This window comes from Pseudopodoces humilis, chromosome 18, assembly GCF_049639895.1.
Source record: "Pseudopodoces humilis isolate 2021_Gansu_Grassland_sample_001 chromosome 18, ASM4963989v1, whole genome shotgun sequence".
Lineage (NCBI taxonomy): Eukaryota > Metazoa > Chordata > Aves > Passeriformes > Paridae > Pseudopodoces > Pseudopodoces humilis.
The window spans coordinates 14,863,244-14,876,295 of NC_142217.1; the positions used below are offsets into that span (position 1 = coordinate 14,863,244).

Consider the following 13,052-nt stretch of genomic DNA (forward strand, 5'->3'; position numbering starts at 1 on the left):
CAGCTTTCCAGGGAGATCAGCACTAAAATTCATTGACTTGATGGAAACCAGAGAACTGCGACCCAGCTCCACCCCTCTGAAGAGCTGTTAATCTTTTTAATGGCAATAGTCTATTAAATATTTACATTATCCTAGCACTTGTAGAGTTTTTGGCCCAACAGCTGGAATTAACACAACTTAAATCCTGGCTCTAGTAGCTAAATGGTGCCATTTAGATCTTATCTGTAACTCTGAGAAGGGCATAAATCGAAATATGTTTCTTTAATGTCTGTCTAGAGGTTATAAAGGAACATTCTGGGCTGCTGCTCACTGAGAACGTAAGGACAAGCCAGAAATTGAAATTGTCCTTCTGCTTCTCCTCACCTTCAGTTCTCTTAACTCAAAGGAGCATCAGTGAGATCCAACCATGCAATGAAGCCTCAGGTAAGTTTCTGCATGTCTGTGGGGATGAAACCAAACCTGGAGATTTCAGGGAGAGCAGCCAGGACAGTGTTTGGAACCCTGAGCCCCAAGTACTCCACAAAGCACAAGACTCTGCTTATTTTAGTCACCCTAATTTCAGTACTGCCAAAACACATAAATTTCTTCCTGAACACTCTTAATGTGAAAAATATCCCTTATTTTGAAGAGTGCTCTGGAACTAAATCCAAAATATGCTTCATGCATGCAGCTACACTGAAATGATTTTAAGCTTCCCAGTCCTCAGCTGACAGTCCTGCACATGTGCAGCCTGGGAAGCCTGTGGAGAAGTCCCCTCCTCCACCACCAGATAAGGTTTCCCTGGGAGACTGACGTTATCTTAATGTGCAGAAAGCCAAAAACTCAATACTTCCCTCCCTTTTATTATTCTGTGATTCAATGGTTAAAATGAAGACTTTCCAGGACATCTTTTTATTTTTTCTTTCCCCAGCAGGCTGCTTACATGGGATGTTAATTACAGCCTATCTATCTCCATAAAAGCTGCTGAAGAATAGCTCTTCTGAGCCTACATGGAATGTCTAACTACCCCCCAAGTATTGGTTTTCCTGGCTGGAAAACCACCTGGGCATGCTCCACAGGCAACCAAACATCCCCTGCTCTTTTGCTGCCCCAGCAGCACTCTCAAAGCTTAGTTTCAAGCTTTAAGACCTTATATTTTTTTTCCTTCTCAGACTATATTTTGCAATGCTGTTGGAAAATGGACACAGCCACCACTCCCATTTTATTGCCACTTACTGGAGAAGATGCACCTGAAGTTTTATGTGACAAGAAATGTATTTTAAGCTCAGCTGAGCAAGATCACATAGTGTCTTCCTTCCTTGCACAAAGGATAAATCTCACCCTTAAAGCCTAGAAATGTGCCCTTTAACTTAACAAAATGCTTTTACTTTAGTCTAAGTCTGTGATTACAGAGTAAACTCTTCCCTGTGAGGGTGGGCAGGCCCCAGCACAGGTTGTCCAGAAAAGCTGTGGCTGCCTTGTCCCTGGAAGTGTCCAAAGCCAGGCTGGACAGGGCTTGGAGCAACCTGGGATTATGGAAGGTGTCCCTGCCCATGGCAGGAGGTGAAACAAGATAAGTTTTAAAGTCCTTTCCAACAAAAATCTACAATTAATCCTGAAGTGGTGCTTCCCAGGGACACCCCCTTCCCGTCACCACCCCTGACACTGCAGCTCTGCTCAGTCCTGCACAAAACTGAACACATCAAAGACAACTTTACCAGACCCTTCTGCAGCCAGGGCTGCTCCAGCCTCCCAGTTTAAACTGCAGCTGACCTCCCTCTAATGGGGCTGGACACATCCATCTGCCCCAGGGCTGGAGCCAGCTGCACTCGCCCAAGGTGATGCTGGATTCGATTACTGCAGCTCCCAGAGCGCCAGGGGAAACAGGGAACAGCAAATCCCATCTGCCAGAGCTCCAAACTGACCCCCAGAGCTCCCTAGGACAACATAAAACACATCCCCCCAAAGTGCAGCAGCCACAGACCCCACTCAGCTCCATCCCCTCGGGGGTTTCCAGAGGGGCACAGCTCACAGCACACCCTGGATGCAAAAACCTTCCAGGAACAGACCTGGATCAGGATGACAAGTTCCTGACTAGCTCTGAAACCACAAATCACAGCACAGCCACAACAAAACACACCTCCAAGAACAGAACTTATCAGCCCTGTTGCTTCTCTGCTGATAAAAATGTATTTTCCCATTGGAAGATTAAGAAGTGCTTACACTTAATCCCACATACCGAGATTTACCTTGGATTTTTTTTTTTTTTACCAGTATTTCTGAAAGACTGCTATCCATTAATATCAAAAGAACAAAAAAATACACTGCACAACAAGCACCTTCCTACCTAAGAGGCTGACATTAAATTTGGCAAGTGATGAATACACAGCACCGTTCAATACCTGCAGTATTTAGGAAAGATCCACATCCCAGATGGAACAAAAGAATTGATGATATGTAAACAGCAAGATAATTTTAGGATGTTCTGAAAGAAAGCTGATGCCACAAGTTCTGCCTAATACATATTGTGCAGGTCAGAATTTTTTAAAAAAAACAACACAACAAACAATTTCTGGTGCTATTTCAGTGAATCTTGCAAAACACTTCTAATTCTTTGGAAACAAAGGCTGTTTTTTAATACCACAGTAATTAGCAAGATGACAGATTCATCGAGGGGTAAAGCACCCACACTGAAAATTAAGATTTCATTAGCACACTTATGGCTGGTTTGTGGTGAGAAACCTTTTAACATCACATGGGGTGGAGGCTGCAGAAGGATTTCAAAAGCTTCTTGTGTCCGTTTCCCTGAGCGGGTTCAAGTCCCTTAATAAAGGATTAGATTATAATTTTAATGGCCTGTTCACAGGCTCTGTGGATTGAAGGCATTTATCTTGTCAAGTTAACAGTCATCTTCCTGTCAGCTGCCTTGCCTACAGCAAGACAAAAAAAAAAAAAAAATCGAAATAAAGAAGAAAAAAGAAAAAAGCAACCTCCCAACCCTGGGGGGGGTCTCAGCACTGGGCAGTTTTTTTGAGCAAAGATGAAATTTGGCTTTTCTCCCAGAGAAGAAATGCAGGGCAATGCTACAACGTGGCCCTTCCCCACACTCTGCTGCATCACGGGAGAAGGGAGGTGGCCAAGAGGAAAATGCAAAGGATCTCTGAGATGCATTCACCCTTTTTATCTGCAGAAAGCAGACGTGGTCATTAGCAGAAGCTGTGTTTCCAAGTGACAAAACAGGACCAAGCTTTGCCCCAGAGCCAGCAGCGGGATGCCCTGTGCATCCCATCCTGTAGCCAAGACAAACAAATGCTCATCCCTGGCCAGTGTGGGAGCCTGCCCTTGCCATCCCCCAGCTGGGAAAGGCTCTCTGCATGGAGGAGGCTTTTCCTTTCAGCCCTCTCCCATTGAATCCAGGGAATGCGGCGAGCACGGAGCCAATCACAGCGGAACGGATGGCTCGGTGTGTGGATGGATTAGCCGAGGAGCGGGGCTGGGTTGCTAAGAGAGGCACCTTTTCATGGCAGGGAGGCCTGTTCCAACAATGCTGCTGCAGAGGAGCCTCACCCAGCATCCACACGGGGCCTGCCACAAGCAGAAAGAGCTGCTGGAGAAACAAACTGCCCTTGGGAATGAGAAAATACAGCAGCAAAGGAGATAAAAGCTCCGCAAGTCACACAGAGACAACCTCCCCCCAAATAAAACCTCCTCTGCCCAGAACAAAAGTGCCATCCAGGGAGCTTTTGAAAGCTCTGTTTTTATCTCCTGCGCTTCTCGTTATCTTTAATTATTAAGTGTCACCGGGAAGTGGCTGCCACCTCCTGAAAAGAGGGAAAACAAGAGTCCTGGTGCCTATTTCTGGGCTCTGCAACCCCCTCCCCTACTTTAGAAAGTGCTTCAGCACCGCTGCCTCCCCCTTTCTGCCTCTTTACTCCTTTCTTTCTTCCACGTACGTGTGGCCGCAGCCGTTCCTAATAAACTTGAAATGATTTTTGACGACGGAGGCTTCCAAAGGACTAAGGGGTTTTGATTCAAATCATTCCCAGATCAGCTGCGGAGAGCCTGAGCAAGAACAGGCATGGGCTGTCTCCGGCGTGCTCCTCCATGCAGCAGGAAGCAGGGATAAAAGCAGGCTGTGTTGTAACTGGAACAGGGCATCCGCAGCGCTGCAGGAAAAGGGGGGCCGGCATGGGGACGAAGCACACGCCGGCGTTCGAGAAATGCAGAGTTATTTTTGCAACAGGCATTCCACATCGATTGCTTTCTGTGAATTCCCTGCATTAAACCATGTGCTTATGATTGGGTTGTTTTATAGCAGTTAAAAAATCCCCAAACCCACCACAAGCCCCATATCCTAAATTTAGGGGAGCTTCCCTCCCACCCCATTTCCAAATCCTAAAGGCAGCACTGTGCACTTTATGCATTTCCTTGATGCAATTGAAGTTTTACACAGTCTTCTCTCAACATCATCTTTTTATAACACCAGAAGAAAGGATAATTGCAAACACCTCATGATTATTAGTCTTCTGCTTTGAACTTTAACGATGGGCCTTTGGGAGGGTTTTAAGAGTTTACTAAAAACATCTTAAAACTTTAAAGGGAAAAAAAAAGCCCCTGCACAATATTACTGATAGCCCAAAGATGAGTATTAAATTCAAAATAATGCATTTGAGAGCAGAACCTCGTTTACCGAAACAGCCAGAATGCATTCATCACATTGCACCCCAGGATTTGTAAAAACTGGATGAAACGCACACAAATAGCCTTAGGTTTGCTACAGATATTTAAAAATCAGGGCAAACACAGCCCCTGCAACCCAGAGCCATTTCATAGAACCATAAAGTGTCCTGAGTTGGGAGGGATCCACAAGGATCATCAAGTCCAACCTCTGGCTCTCGACAGGACACCCAACAACCCCACCCTGTGCCTGGTGTTGCCCAAACACTCCTGGAGCTCTGGCAGCCATGGGGCTGTGACCATTCCCTGGGGAGCCTGGGCTGTGCCCCAGCACCCTCTGGGGGAAGAACCTTTTCCTAATCTCCACCCTAAACCTCCGTGACCATTGCCTGGGTCCTGTTCTTGCTCACAGGGAGCAGAGACTGGAGCTGCCCATGTGCTGTTCCTCAGGAGGAGTTGCAGCCCCTGATGAGTGTCCCCTCAGTCTCCTCCAGCTGAACAAACCAAATAACCTCAGTCACTCATCAGACAGCTTCCCCTCAAGGCCCTCCACCTCTGGATGCTTTCTAACAGCTTTATTCCCACTGCTCCCTCCTGAGCTTTGTCTCTGGTATCATTGCAGAGCCAGAGCCTGCATGGACTGGGGGACACGAGGACTTTTGGCCAAGCAGCTTCCTGGGAAGGGCTCCTGGCACCTCCTACAGGGGTGCAGGGCACCAATTAGCTCCAGAAGGAATGCAGGGATTTAACAATTCCTGCCTGCCCCCCCAAAGCTGCTCATCACAGCACGACTGCAGCTTGTCTCAGAGCCAGCAAATATTGCACCGATACTTTTAAATCGTACTCCAGCCTGATTACAGCTTAGGGACAAGATTTTAACTAACCTTTAATTATGGGAAATTTTGAAGCCTCTGCTTTACTCTCTCAAGATCATTTGAGACAAAGACTAACAGATGCTGCCATTCCTAGAGGACTGTCTTTAATTTGTTTTTAACCCAAGCTAATGAATAGGTTTACTTATACTTTCAGAAGAATTGTTTCAGACTGGGAAAACATTAAACATTTGGAAAAGAACAAAGGTTCCCTATTTTTAAGAAACCTGAATTTTGCTGTAAATAATAGGGATTTAGACTCCAACCAGATCCTTCAAAGGTCATGCCTTGGATGGACATTATCCCTGGCAAAGGACAGAACACTACTGATGCAATGGTTTCTTGCTCTTTCAAATCTCCTTGTCAAGACTCAAATTCTGTTTCCCTCTTTACATCTACCAGGCTAACTCCTGTTTCCACATCCCATATGAGAGCACAGATCACCCTGGAGGGGTTGGGGTTGGTGTCCCTAAGCCCATTATGAGGGAGGACCATGCACACAGGTACCCACTATCATCACAGCTTCAAGCCAACAGCTGAGTTTTGTGTTACTCTTTGCACTGCAGCAAGGACAGTCACCCAACTTCACCTCCCCAGGCCACCAGCACTCCATCATCCAAAAAATAATCAAATAATAAAAGAGCAGGCAGTGCTGGCTCTGTGCTGACAGTGGGAAATTTTTCTTTGCCACAACATTGGTTAATTAGAGAGGTGGAAAGGGCCTGGTGACAGTGGCCTCTTTGTGCTGCTTATTTATTTATTTATTTGAAAGTACAGTACGAGCTTTTTTGAGAGGCCTCATGTTTTCTCTGGCTCTGAACAAATGCCACCCCCCAGCACAATCAGCAGCCTGACGGGAACGACGGATGCCAGCGCTGCCGAGCCCTGAATCGCATCCTGCTGGAAAAGGAGGAGGAGTGGGACAGGAATCCAAGAAACTCAGCACCAGGTGTCAGAAACGCTACAGGGGTGCCTGCAAGGAGGTGTCTGTGTGTAGTTTAACAGCTCACATTGGATAATTCAGGGAATAAAAGCAGGCAAGCAGAAGACTTGGAAGTTTATGCTGGTTGTGACATTGCTGGGAGATCCCCCAGAGCCTGGAGGCAGAAAGGAGAGATTTAGAGTGGCTTTTCCCTGGCTCTGTGCAGATGCAGGGTTGTTCACATTCCCTGCAGACAGGGGGGCTGGGAACAGCCTGGAAAGCTGCAGAGACCCAAGACAAAGAACCACTAGGAAAAAGGAAATTCAGGCAAGCCCTGGAAAGGAGATCCACATTCATGTTGCTCTATGGCTTTGCTAAAATCAGGAAATTCAACTCCTGCTTCTTCCAACACTCCTGGATTTACAGTATTGAAGACCTCTATTTACAGAGACTTACTTGCTGCAGCAAGTTTTCCCAAGCCTGTCACAGATATGAGCTGTATTAAATTACTACAGCTTCTCTCACAGCTCACTCCACGCTTCAGCTCTCCCTCTGCAGCTGTTGACAACAACCCTAAGAATGGGCCCAACTACAATTCTGGGCTTGCAGACAGTTTTCTGATGGGTCCATCTTTGTGACAGGATTCACAGCCAGCAGTCAGATCATCTGGGCACCAAAACCGCAATTCCTCTTGCCTCCAGATGCCAAGCCATGCCAACACCATTTCAGCTGCAAAAGTAGGAATGAGTCCCAATAATCCCAATGCTGGCTACTGTGCCTGGTGCCAGCACTTGCTCCCCCCACCAGCTCCTTCCATAAGCCTCGCTCTCCAGAACAGCACTCAGAGCACTTCCAGCCAAAGCCCTCATCTGACAGGAGCTGATTCTCCCTGAAGCAACACCAGCTCCTTCCAAGCTGTGGTCAGATGTGACTCTGTGCTGTTGCAGGATCCCAGTGTAGCTGCCTTGGGAAAGGTAAAAGTTGTGCTGGCTAAAAGCATTTTCCCCCTGTGGAATGTGTGTATTGCAATGTGCCGGTGTGAACTGTGATTGAAACCAGAGTGAGAATCATTCACAGAAATCCTTCTTTACTTACTGTGGGGTCTGTCCAGAGGGAGCACTTGGCACAGTCCTGGCAGGGTGCCCCAGGAGAGCGGGGGTGCTGGCAGAAGTGGTCATAGCCGTTGATGGCAGCCCGGCAGAGGTAGCACATCTGGGCACCGCAGCGGCACGACATGCGGTTACAGCCCTCCGACTTAATCAGGCCCGTCCCACACTTGTGGCATTTCCTAATCCGGGCAGCTGTCATCTTCTCCTCTCTGCAAGATGAGGGAGAATTAGCAAAGGGGTGTTTGCACTCACCAGCCTGTGATAAAATTACTGTTACACTACCCCAGCAAGGCTTTAACCCCCTCCTCTTCCCTCTGATTCTGTCCCCAAGTTCACCGCTGTTCCAAGCAGGTCTGGGCTCAGCTCCACTTGGAGCCAGCCCATGACAACTCAAGAACAAAATAAACTAAAAAAAGTCAATCACTGGCTGCATGCTGCAGCCCTGATCCTGGTTTCCATGAGAGCCAAAGCACCAGGCTTTGGCTTGAGAGGAATTTGAGATGCAAGTTCAAGGGCCAAAGGGCACATGGATGCTTGAGTTGTCTGAAGGAAAATAAAGCCAAGGAGATAAAGTTCAAGAAAAGCAAACATTTGGCTGTCACCTCCAGCTTTTATGTTTGGTTGTTGCTCTGGCTACCAAGTTGCCACGACCACATATTTCTTTTCCAAGCCTGGCTGCTATGCCCCAGATTTACTTAGTGTTTGTTAAATTTAAATCAGTAACTAAAAAATAATCACATTTCTCCACAGAGGCGTTATCTTTTCTCTGAGATTCCCTACGTAAATTTTGCAGGGGTTATTGCTTAAAGTTTAAGAGATGGGTTTTCATCTACCAGAGCACAAGTGGGAATCCAGGACAAAGCTCAATCCTTGTTCCCAAGGGACACCCTGGCAGCGACACACGCTCCAGCACAGACTCAGCTCACAGCAAGACTGTTTTGGCACAGAAATTAAGAAAGGCCGGGTCATTTAATTAAAAGACTTAAGAATATAAATTATCATTCTGAGGGCCAATTTTCTGACCGCTGGAGATCACGTTACACTTCAATTCACAATCTAGAAGTGAAATTTGATGACAGCAGAGCAAAGGCAGCGAGTTTTCATGGAGGGAAGCACAATTCTTCTGACACTGAGGAAGGACCATCCTTAGCCAGGGATCTCCACCCAGCTGCTTCAGTGCATCTGCAAAGTTAACAAATGTTTGGGAGATGGCAGAGAGGTGTTTTTGAGGACCACAGCAGCGAACCAGGTTACAGCACAGCCCCACAAACTGCTTCATCAGCACAGCCAGAGGAGCAGGGAATGGTGAGGTGGGAACTTCCCAGCCTTGCAGACACCCAAGGTTCCCACACAGTTATAACCAGCACAACCTGCACACAGGCACATGGAGATGTGCTAAGAATAGACACAAAAACCCCAACTTGAGAGTGACTTTCTGTGGAGCTGCAGCTGCTCTTCCCTCCGCCACTCAACAGGATGCTGGCAATGCAGATTTTTTTTTTTGGAAACTTTGAGCAAGGCAGGAAGTTTAGCCTGAACTCCAGCTGGGCTTCCCTTTCCTTATGCAGGGCTTCAAAAGGAAGTTTTTATTGTATCAGGCAGTTAAGACTCATCTATCCACAGACACAATCTGCTGAAGGTTTTGAAACTGGTATTTTTTTCCTTATTAGGGACATGACAACTCGTTCTTCCTCCCTCTCATCCCTCTTTCCTACAGGGAAAGGATCAACAGAGAAAAAAAAGTCATATCAAATCTGTAAAGATTTTGTTCTGAATTAGGGACTGTGGGATGAGCAAGCAACAGTCATTCAAATCCCAGTGGTGGAGCTTTACAACCTCTACTCATGCCAGACAGACTCTAAATCAGAGAGGAAGGGATTGGGCAATGTGGGCAAGTCCCACTTGCCTGCAACAGACATTTAGCTGCATGGATGAAAATTCCCTTGTTTCCTAAAGACAGAGGATTTTGGCATTTACTGTAGATAAGAGAGAAATCAAACTGCAAAAGATTTTAGGGTAACAGTCAGGATTTACATGTGCATATTTCAAAATGTGACTGCACTTTGTAACAATTCCTACAAACTGGTTAGAAACAGGCAAAAGCTTCTGGAGGAAAAAACATCCTCACCCACAAAGCAGCAGCTGAGCAAACAGTGCAGATCTCCACTCCAGATTTTCAAAGGGTAATAACAACCTGCTGTGACTCAATCCACTCCTCTGCCTCCGTACACCACCTCCCTTCTCCCCCCAGCAATGCTAATGGGGGTTTCTCACCTCTGAGAAGGACCAGGTGCCAGCCTGCAGACACTGGGCCAGCCAGAGGAGCAGGCTGGGCTGGTGACAACTTTCCCACGTTCTCAAATTACCAGCTGGATCTGCTGCCAAGTATCTTTCACAGACAGAAATCCCATCCTGGGAGCTGTCTGACCCCTCAGCTCTGCCATCCCCAGGACCTTCCTGGGGAAGGCAGTGACAGCCAGCAGAAACTGAGGAATAATATACTGTCATTCCCAGTCCATTCACCTCCCTGTTTTCCCCTGTTTTTGTGGAGTTTCACTTACATGGATGTCCTGTACTTGATGTCATCCTTCTCAGCCAGCTGCTCGCAGGTGAGATTCATGTGCTCCTTCCACAGCCCCTGGCACTTCCGACATGTTTCCTGAGGAGGAAAACAAACATTAAAGGAAGAAAATAAAAGACTCAGCACACTACTAACAGTTTTAAGAACTGTAAAAATTCCCCCATCTAACTGCAGGTTCTCAGGTGAGGGTGGGGCTGCCAGGTTGGTCCTCCATTGGAGACCAAAGGCCACAGCTAATGGGAACCAAAGATCTTTCCAAGTTACAAGAAAATAGATAGAAAACTAATCCATAAATCCTAATCACCTAAAACTCATGGGACAGCTACCAGGTTCACCAGTCACAAACCAGAGGAAACTGCAGAGGTAAAAATGTGGCAAAAGGACATCAAGTTCATCTGTTTCCTGACCAAAATCCTTCACCTTCATATAAAGGGCTTCTAATTCTACCATTGATGGAAAGTTACATCAAAACCTCAGCTTCACCAGGCACACAAGCAAATATATATATATTGTTTTGCAAAATCTGACAAAATAAATGATTAAACAGCTGAAAAACACAGAATGTGGACAAACATCCATAAAACCAAGGTGGAAAATGAACAAATATTTACAAACTTAACCAGAATAGCTGGACTAAGAGCAAGTGGATGAAATCTCTTGTTCTTGCAAATTCCTTAGCAACAGGGCTCTAATCCAGGACTGGTAGAGTTGCATGGAGCAGGATTGCTGTGGAGGCACAATTGGGAAGGGAGCTTGGACCAACACTAGGGACAGAGCTAATTTTTTTCAGTTGGCTGGCCAAAGAAAACAATTTTGTTTTGGGTCAAACAAGAGATTTTTCTTTAATTTGAGGAAGATTAAAAAACCTCCAGATCAGACTTGAAAAAAGTACATGTTTTATGATCCAAGTGTTTCATCTTCAGGATGGCTGGGACTTGGACTCTTAGATCAACCTTCCCCCTGGCAGGAAAACCCATCTGGCTATGTAGCATCCTCTTCACCTGCACACCAGAAAAGGTCCCAAAAGAGCTTTGCCCAGCCCTGCTCTCATAATCAGCAAAATACGAGCACTGCAGAGATAGATGTCACTTGACTGCATTACTTTCATTTTATTTTAATGAAGAAATTGGACGTTTATGTGAGATATGAAAGAAGAAAATGCTTCAAGACACACGTAGGCAGCAACACTCTTTTGATCGTGAATCAGACAAACAGGATGAAGGCCAAAGCTTCCAAGGAAGCCACCCTAGGAGGGGGGGGATGCAAAGTGGGGCCTTGTTTGTATCTGTGCTCGCTGGGAGATGCCCAACTGCTGGTGCTTTCATCTGGAGAATGAAAGGCTCCTGGGCCTGGCTGGTGAGCCGGACGTGTTTGCAGACAGCGGGGTAAGGGCTGAAGCAAGTGTGGAGCCAAGCGTGTGACTGCATCCCAAAACGCAGCAGAGGATTTTGTCATCACTCACCTTGCAAATGCAGCCCTTGGCAGGAAGGCACTGGTTTTAAGGGGCAGTAAATGCCTCGGGTTCTATTGATTTCCATGAATCATTCATCACACCCTGCATTTTCCTGTTAAAGCTGTTAAAACAGGCACCATTTTGTGTGCATTTTTGGCAGGCCACATCTGGCTGTTGGCGGCACAGAGGATCAGACTCAGAGCTGTTCAAATACCTCCATGAGGACCCACCTTCCCCTTTATTCCCAACACCTGGCCACATGCCATTCCAAGATCAAAAGTGCCTTAGGGTTTTTTTAATGTACACCAAGGGTTAAAAAGAGCCTTTGGAGCCCTGTTACACAGAACTGCTTCCACACGCCAGCAACAGAGATTTAACAGCTTTTTGCCAGGAGGGCTGGCACATTTTCCAGCCAGAAGCCTGCTATTCCCAATTACTTAACTCCAGGAGCCTCCTCTGCTGCCCAAACGATGCCCTTCTGAAGCAGATGGTGTCGCTTAGACCCTCATCCCAAGTCATTCCCTTTTGCTCCTGCCTCCAGCCTGGTGGCTATTGGAAACAATGCTCTCCCTGGAGCCCAGGCTGCTGTTATTTGCCAAACAGTTGTCTCCTGCACTCAGGAGAAGGGATTTCTGTGCAGGCAAGGAGAAAGGGAAGAGGGATGGCCATGTAGATTCCTGGGATGGCACGACAGGAGGTATCCGGTTCCCCGTGTGACTGCGGCACAGCGGGTGCCACCGCAGCTGTGCGCGTTTCTGGGATCCCTCCCAAGTTGTGTTGTCCTCAAGGAGCTGCAAACCCACAGGCAGCTGTGCCTGTGCCAATGCACCCCGTGAAGGGGACAGTCCTGTGGCTTCCTGACTCCCGAGTGTCACCTGGTGCTGCCTCTGACTGAGCCACGGCCTCTCCATGGGAGACTCTGGCACCACACACGTCATTAGCAGAACCTGCTGGATTTTTCCCCTTATTCTACCCAAAACAATGGCACATTGTTGGATCCCTTCACACGGAACTCAGGAGGAAGCCCATGGTTCAGACAACAGCTACTGCTCTGGTACCACAACTGAGATCACAGCCCTTGCCCAAGCAAAGTGTCCTTTTTTAATTTGTTGAGTCAAACCCAACCCACTTGGCTGATGAGGGTTTTGCACATATCACACAATGATAATTCTGAACTCTACAATTTCCACAAAGGGTTCTTTTACTTCAGAACCAGCTCTTTGTTTGATAATGGAAGATACTCTCCCATTACCATATTAATGAACCTAAACATGCAGTGGAATAGCTGATTTTTTGCAACCAACCTAGATTATTTCCATGAGAAGAGCAGCATTTGGCATCAAGACTGGCTACAGCAATATAAGGCACCGCCTAAACCCACAAAGAGGGAACAAGTCCTTCCCAGACCTGAAATCATCTACTCCAAGTGTAGTGGCCAAAAAGCAACTCAGACCACCAA

General features: G+C 46.9%; 1 protein-coding gene across 4 annotated transcripts in view; it reads right to left on the minus strand.

Moving 5' to 3' along the window:
* RNF216 (ring finger protein 216) overlaps positions 1-13,052 on the minus strand; it is a 76,958-nt gene that overhangs the window by 4,257 nt on the left and 59,649 nt on the right. For all 4 annotated transcript variants that reach the window (XM_014252753.2, XM_014252752.2, XM_005523024.3 and 1 more), the window contains 2 exons: positions 10,121-10,218; positions 7,546-7,768 (listed from right to left, as the gene is read on the minus strand). In XM_014252753.2, the coding sequence (XP_014108228.2) occupies positions 7,546-7,768; positions 10,121-10,218 (321 nt within the window). The remainder of the gene's footprint in view (positions 1-7,545; positions 7,769-10,120; positions 10,219-13,052) is intronic.